This window comes from Delphinapterus leucas, chromosome X (genome assembly GCF_059928025.1).
Source record: "Delphinapterus leucas isolate spDelLeu-1000000601 "Yukka" chromosome X, BTC_Dleu_Yukka2, whole genome shotgun sequence".
Classification (NCBI taxonomy): domain Eukaryota; kingdom Metazoa; phylum Chordata; class Mammalia; order Artiodactyla; family Monodontidae; genus Delphinapterus; species Delphinapterus leucas.
This window is the reverse complement of record NC_143150.1, coordinates 33,374,543-33,382,385: the sequence shown is the minus strand read 5'-3', so window position 1 is coordinate 33,382,385 and position 7,843 is coordinate 33,374,543. Positions and strand designations below refer to the sequence as shown.

At 42.9% G+C, this 7,843-nt stretch overlaps 1 protein-coding gene across 1 annotated transcript in view; it reads left to right on the top strand.

The window, feature by feature from the left end:
• Positions 1-256: 256 nt before the first annotated feature.
• LUZP4 (leucine zipper protein 4) overlaps positions 257-7,843 on the top strand; it is a 32,054-nt gene continuing 24,467 nt past the window's right edge. Inside the window, exon 1 of the mRNA XM_089904896.1 lies at positions 257-403. Within this exon, the coding sequence (XP_089761022.1) occupies positions 316-403 (88 nt within the window). The 5' untranslated portion in view covers positions 257-315. The remainder of the gene's footprint in view (positions 404-7,843) is intronic.

Below are 7,843 nucleotides of genomic sequence, written 5' to 3'. Positions count from 1 at the left end.
AGCAGAAACGGGGTTCTTCTAAGAGCTATGAAAAGCAAGGATCAAGCCGTCACAGAAAAAAAAAAAAAGTGTCTGACTGAGCCGTCGATGCACCTGAGAAGAGACAATTTTTAGAAAGCGCGGGAAAGAAATGGGCAGGTCTTTTTTTTTCTTCTGGTGAGCCAGGTTCCTGATTGGTAGATTCCAAGCTCTACCCCCTGGGCCTTAGCGACAGAGAAGCAAAGGACTGTGATTGGCTGACAAGTTTCGCCTGCCTTAGGAAGCCGTGAGGGGGTGCCACAGTAGATCACAGTGCGGCGCTGTCTCGCTGAGGAGATGGCTTCGGTTTCCAAACTGCCTCCTGTAAAGGTGCTTACAGGCACTAACAATAGAGAAAAAATGAACATTCTAGACTTGTCTCTAGGTATGTAGATCCCGGACCCCAGCCCCCGCTAGTCAGGGCTGACTGAAGAAAGGCAGGCTGGAAGCGGTGCTGTGAGGCACACCCCCTGGGCGGGGAGGCTTCCCCTCTGTGTCAGCACCCGCCCCCATGTAGATAAAGCACCTGGCCAGCCTGCTGGCCCCTGCCCCTCCTCTCTGTTCCCATTTTCCCGCGTCAGGCCAGCCCTGACCGGACCGCCTCAGGCCAGCCCTGACCGGACCGCCTCAGGCTAGCCCTGACCGGACCGCCTCAGGCTAGCCCTGACCTCTTAGGTGGGAAACTGGCCAAAGCTGACAGAAATCACGGAGTAGGGATTGCGGGAAAGGGCCCGGTGTGGGAAATGAAAAGCCGGCTGTGTCCATATATTTTACCCTCTTAAGGAATGATAGCAAGTTACCCGCCCTTTCACAGTCCCTCACTCTTCGCAGGGCATCACAAAGGACTGGATTCCAGGGGTTGGAGGAGCAAAGCTAAGGCTAAGGCTAATTTGTGAGGAGTGGTGGTCGAGCAGCCAGACTGGGCAAAGGGATGGTTTATTTGGTTGCTTGACTGGTGCCGATTCAGCATAGACCGCCTTTCCCTTCTGCTGGTGCTGTCTAGTGTCTCACCTCAGAGCTCTACTCGCTCTCATCCACTTAAACATGGGCAGCAGGAGGGAGGGAGGACGGACTGCTTAAATGAGGCGGGGTTGGCGGTGGGTGGGGGTGGGGCAGCACAGAGCAGAGGAGGAGAAAACCTTAGCCATGGGAGGCGGGGGAAGGAGCAGCACAGCATCAGGGACTTTAGAAATGAGAGGGGGAGGAGCAGGGCAGTGAGGGCCGACTTGATATGGAGGGGAGGAGCAAAGGAGGGCCGAACTTGAAAATGGGAAGAGCAGTAAGAAGAGGTTTCACCTTAGAGATGAGGGTGGGAGAGCAGAGCAGGGACAGCGGAACTTAGAAATGGAAGGGCACGGAGCAGGGAGGGCTGATCTTACAAATGAGGAAAGAGATGAAGGACAGACTTCAGAAATGAGGAGCAAGGGGGGGGGGGCTGCCCTGGTGGTGCAGTGGTTGAGAGTCCGCCTGCCGATGCAGGGGACACGGGTTCGTGCCCTGGTCCGGGAAGATCCCACATGCCGCGGAGCGGCTGGGCCCGTGAGCCATGGCCGCTGAGCCTGCGCGTCCGGAGCCTGTGCTCTGCAATGGGAGAGGCCACAACAGTGGGAGGCCCGCGTACCGCAAAAAAAAAAAGAAATGAGGAGCAAGGACAGGGGTTCAGATCTAAATATGAGACAGGGAGCAGCAGTAAGGGCAATCATTAGAAGTGGGGAGAAAAAAAGTGGGGAGAGCTAGGAGTAGGGACAGTGGGCTTTAGGAAAGAGAGTGGAAGAGGAAACGGGGAGGGCAGACCTCAGAAATGAGCAGAGCATTGCAGCCAGGAAAACCTCAGAAGTGGTAGGGAGCAGGCAGAATGAACCATAGAAATAAGGAGGGTGAGAGAGCAAAACAGGGAGGGTGGACTTTTGAAATGAAAGTGGATTGCCTTTTTATTGTTGAGTTCTTTATATGTTGTGGATACTAGAACCTTCTCAGATACATGATTTACAAGTATTTTCTCCTATTTTGTGGTTGTTTTTTCACTTTCTTGACAGTGCCCTTTGAAGCACAAAAGTTTTTAATTTTGATGAAGTACAATTTATTTTTTTCTTCTGTTTTTCATGCTTTGGTATCATATCTAAGAAATGATGAAGATTTACTCCTGTGTTTCCATCTAAGAGTTTTCTAGTTTGCACTTTTACATTCACATCTTTGATTCATTTTGAGTTAAATTTTTGCAGATAGAATGAGGTAGGATCTAACTACCTGCATGTGAATATCCAGTTCATTTGTTAAAAAGACTATTCTTTCTCCTATTAAATAGTCTTCTTGGTGGGATTGCTTTCTTAACCATTTTTGGGTAGTTCATTGCTAGGGTATAGAAATAGAATTTATTTTTGTGTATGGATCTTGTATTCTGCAACCTTGCTGAACTCGTTTATTAGCTCTAATATGTGTGTGTGTATGTGTGTATCCTTAGGATTTTCTCTATACGTGATCATGGCATCTGAGAATAGGGATAGTTTTACTTCTTTATTTCAAATCTGGTTGCCTTTTATTTCTTTTTCTTGACTAATTGTCCTGGCTACAATTTCCAATGAAATGTTAAATAGATGTGGTGAGAGCAAATGTCCTTAACTTGTTTCTGATCTCAGAGGCAAAGCTTTCAGTCTTTTACCATTAATCATCATTTTAGCTGTGGGTTTTTCATAGATGCCTCTTATGAGGTTGAGGAAGTTTCCTACCTCCCCCTTTGCTTCTGAGGGGGAATGGCCATGAATAGTACCTAAGAAATTTTCTTGTTTTTCTTTTTTTCTGCTTTCACATGTTTCTAACAATCTATTTCATGATCGGTATCAACAGGCTTTACTCTTCTAAGACATAGACCTTGTGGATTCCACACTACTGCTTGCTCCCCACCCCCAGCTCCAACATGAGTTCCTAAACATTTTGTGGCATTAAAATGACTTTTAAAAAATAGTATTTGGTCACTGGGGAGGGCTGGGACTATGGTCAGGCAAGTGAGGCACTTGCCAAGGGTGCAGAATTTAAAGAGGCACCAAAATTTCAGTGATCAAGATAAATAACATTTTTAAAGTTAATGTTTATTGGAGTATAGTTGATTTACAATGTTGTGTTAGTTTCTGTTGAACAGCAAAGTGAATCAGTTATACATATACATATATTCACTCTTTTTTAGATTCTTTTCGCATATAGGACATTACAGAATACTGAGTAGAGTTCCCTGTGCTATACAGTAGGTTCTTATTAGTTATCTAACTCATGTATAGTAGTGTGTATATGTCAATCCCAATCTCCCAATTTACCCTACCCCCCAAGATAAATAATATTTTAGTGAAATATTTTTAAAAACCAAGATACAACCCTCTGGCAGGTCACACATTTTGGTAAACAGTATTTTTCTTTTGTAAATAAAGGAATTGGAGTGAGGCAAGTAAGGCAAAGTTGTTCAAGTACAGGGTCTGATCTGGTCTTTTTTGTTGTTGATATTTTGTTCATCAGGGATTGTCCTTGCATTGATTTTCATTTTTGAAAATATTGTGTTAAATATTACTTCTACCTTGCATACTGAGTTTTTTGGAGCCTCCTTAAATTTTATGCCTGAGGTAAGTGCTTCACTTGCCTTATTCTAGGTCCCGCCCTGTCACAGGGACTCTGAGTGGGGGGAAAATCCCAGAACTGAGGGCAATTTATAGCACTTAGGTAAATCCAAATGCTTTCTGCACTTTTCTTTGTGTTGATTTCATTGATTGGTGTTTAACAGATGCTTATAGAGGTAAAAATATAAACTGGTAAATAGCCAAAGCAATGAGTTTCTCTCAAAATTCAGAGAATTAGGGGTCACAGTTGCAGAGCAGCCTGGTCCCCCAAATTTAGTGGTTGTTTGACCTTGTGCAAGTTTCTTTATCTCTTGGAGCCTGAGTTTCCTCAGTTGAGTAGTATCTGCATCATAGAGTTGTTGAGGATTAAATGAGATACTACAGGTAATGTGCACAAACCTGTGGAAAAAGTTGAATAAATGTTTGCTATATGTCCTTCAGAAAGTGGACCTACAGCCTCACTTTTGGGTAGCTAGCAATTTGGGAAGCTGGAGTAGTTACCTACTCTCTCTCTCTGGATTTGGATATCAAACTTTAGAGATGTAGCCAACTTGAGAGAGATTGAAAATCATTTGGTTGAGGGATGGGGTTTAAACAGTAGATAATGTCAAGCTTTGGGAGACTGAGGGAGGTGTTTGTTTGGTTTAACTTGGACAATAGCAGATTCAACGTATTTAGGAGGCACTGTCATTTCAGTAGATGATTAGAGCTCGGGGGATACTGGAGAATGTAATTTGGAAAAGATAGGCTCAAATCATGGTTGCAAGGACGAGGAAAGATGTCGAATTGAATATGGTAAGTTAGTTGGAGGCTGCATATGATAGTAAAATTTCATAATTTTAGGGTTGTAAAAAAATATTTAAGACGTCACTGGTTCATGCTCTTAAACATTGGTTCTCCAACAAATGAGTCCGGGTTTTGATCTTTTCAGTGGGAACAGGCAAAACTTTTTTTTTTTCTTTTTTTGTGGCACACGGGCCTCCCACTGCTGTGGCCTCTCCCATTGAGGAGCACAGGTTCCGGGCATGCAGGATCAGCGGCCATGGCTCACGGGCCTAGCCGCTCCGCGGCATGTGGGATCTTCCCGGACCGGGGCACGATCCCGCGTCCCCTGCATCGGCAGGCGGACTGTCAACCACTGCGCCACCAGGGAAGTCCCCTTTTCATCTTTTAAACAGGGTTTCATTTACCTGTGTTACAGACTGTCAGGATAAATTTCTACTGTCTATTGTGTAGCTTGTTTTCCTGTACTCTACTTTGGTGTGCTTATCTTCCCTTGTACAAGTGACCCTTTTGCACAATTGATGTGAAATTCAATTGTGGGATAAGTACAACAAAAATGGAAAAATAACGAAGAGAAAATTGAATTTCTTATTAGTTAAATGAATTTTATATAGCAGCTGTGGCTGTAGTCATTAAACCCGAACCCATATTACAGGGCTGCTTATATTTTAAAGAGAAGCCAGTACTATCACTTATGAGTCTAAATTAGGTGAAAGCAGTGACCATTTTTAAGAAAATTTAAATGTCAACACCATAACAAAATCCTTTGTAGTCTAGGGCAATGAATGGCCTTAAGGTATGGCTAAATAAGTGGGAAAATAATGTATTATGGACTCAAAGAGTCTCCTTATTGTAGATTTGGATGGATACCAGAGCATATTTCTACCTTCTCTCTTCTAAAACAGTTACCATGAGTCAAAATATCTTGATGCTGTTGGCCAGGTAGCAGATATGAAACTTATACACATTTGTTGAACTTTGACAATCTCTGTAAAGCCTATTTGCGAATGACATTTTTATACAAATCCCGTCTTGTATGAAATGTACAACTTTTTGCTTTCTGTAATACTACTGCTATTCGCTACTCTTTCTCTGACGTTTGTTCATTCATATTACTAGGGAGTTATATGACATTTGGATTGAGTCAAACTGAGACGGGAAAATGCTTCCATACAGTAATATATTCAAAAGGAAAGGATTCAAAAAATCCTGTGGGATTAATGTAGCACTCTCAGGATGACCTTAAAACTGAAGTCTTTATAATGTTATGTGTAAGCTAAACTAATGGAGAAGGATTTGAATTTAGGGGAAGAGGACTCTAGGTATTTCCAGAGCCATTTTATGTACTTCACTCATGAGTTTATAAGAATTATGTGAGTTGCAGGGTGGTTTGATTCAAAGTTCAAATGGCTGAAGTCCTTTTGGGCAAATAAGACCACAGACAGGATTTAAAGCCATGCTATAGTTTTCCTGTATAGCACTCTGTGGTTCAAAACAAGCATACCAAATGGTTGCATACCAAATCTTAGGCTGAAGGAATCGGGGGACAGGGCAAAATGGGTGCTTGAATACTGGATTAGAGGTTGCTGTTACACTAATTGAATGCTAAACTTGACTTTGTGCAATTAATTTCAAATAGAATTGAAAGGAAAATGCTATTTTAGTAGGAATACCACATTCAAATGAATGGTCACTAGCCTCGGAGCTGCTGTTTTAATTCTGGGGAATAGCTGAGCTTTCAAAGGAGGAAGTGTAATGTAGTGGCAAGGGTCTTGGACTAGAATCTGTCCTAGCTTGTTAACAGAATAATTTTCTGCCCTCAAGTAAGTCATGCAATCTTCCTGAGTCTGTTTTCTTCTTCTTTTTGGCCATGCCACATGGTTTGTGGGATTTTGGTTCCCCTACCAGGGACTGAACCCGAGCCCTCGGCAGTGAGAGTGCACAGTCCTAACCACTGGACAACCAGGAAATTCCTGTTTTCTTCGTTAAAAGTGAGGCTAATCTCTGCTGACCTTTAAGTGTGGGGGCACAGTATATATCAGACACTTAATTGTTTGTTCATTTATTTTCTTATTTATTGAGTGTCTCATATATGCCAGGTACTGTGCCAAGAGCTTTTATGTGGAAATGCTCTGTAAACTTTAAAGTGTTATTCAATTTAAAGGTGTTTTTTTTTTTTTAATTTTTTGGTGATACTGTGCAGCTTGTGGGATCTCAGTTCCCCAACCAGGGATGAACATGGGCCAAGGCAGTGAAAGCCCGGAATCCTAACCAATAGGCCACCAGTGAACTCCCTTAAAAGTGTTATTATTAATCCACATGGTTTATCCATTGAGCCATCCCTGTCATAAAGCATTGGATAAATATTTCTCAACTGTAGCTGTAGGTCGGCATGAGCCTTGAGAAATTTTCTATTTTGTTTAATCCTTATGCAATTCTAAGACAGAGCTTGATGTTAATTTTGGTCACTCTGAGGACAGGAAAAGTTTAAAGGCACTGCAAATTGTGTTTGAGTGCCACAAGGCAGAGCACTCCCTCATGTGAAAGCACTTACTTCATTGTGAAAGATACCAGTGCTTCATTTTCTCCTCTCTGGAAGTTTTGCTTTCCTATATGGGAAGTCACCTATCTCATTGGGTCTCTGTAGGCTGGGTAGTGATTGTTTCAGGGCTGATGAGGGAGAAGGGTTGGAGATTCAAAAATCTTCCTGTGGTGTCCTGTAAAATGTTCTGATAGTGCACTCCCTTATACAGTTGACCCTTGAACAACACAGGTTTGAACTATGCGAGTCTACTTTATTGACTGAAAAAAAAACGCACAACCTAAAAGTTGAGAATTAGGTTTAATTTGGCAGACTTTCTGAGGACTTAAGCCCAGAAGATAGCCTCTCAGATAGCTCTGAGGGACTGCTCTGAAGATGTAACAGGGAAGAGCCAATTCTGACTCCATGTTGAATCTGTTTCTTATACTTTAACCTTTGCTTTTTGTTGCTTTTGTTATTATAATCACTCTCTATAGCTGTAAGCATACATAATGACCTGCCATAGGGAACCCTGCCCCTCTGCCTGACTGTTAGACTAAAAGCCCTTTGTTCAACAGAGAGACATTCTGACCCTGCCCACCTGTGAATGGCTGCAGAAAAGAAGAAATTAACACATCCCCTCCTATTTTGCAAGATAAATGGCTTTTTTACTTTACTTCCTCACGTCCTCTCCCTCTCTGTTCTATAAAAGAAACTGGCATTCAGATCCAGATAAGATGGCTTTTTGGGGACCCTAGTCTGCCATCTTCTTGGTCTGCCGGCTTTCCAAATAAAGTCGCTATTCCTTGCCTCAGCACCTTGTCTCCCGATTTATTGGCCTGTTGTGCGGGAAGCGAGCGAGCTTGGACTTGGTAACAAAGAGGTAAGGGAGGAGCCTGGGTATATGGAAAAAACAGGC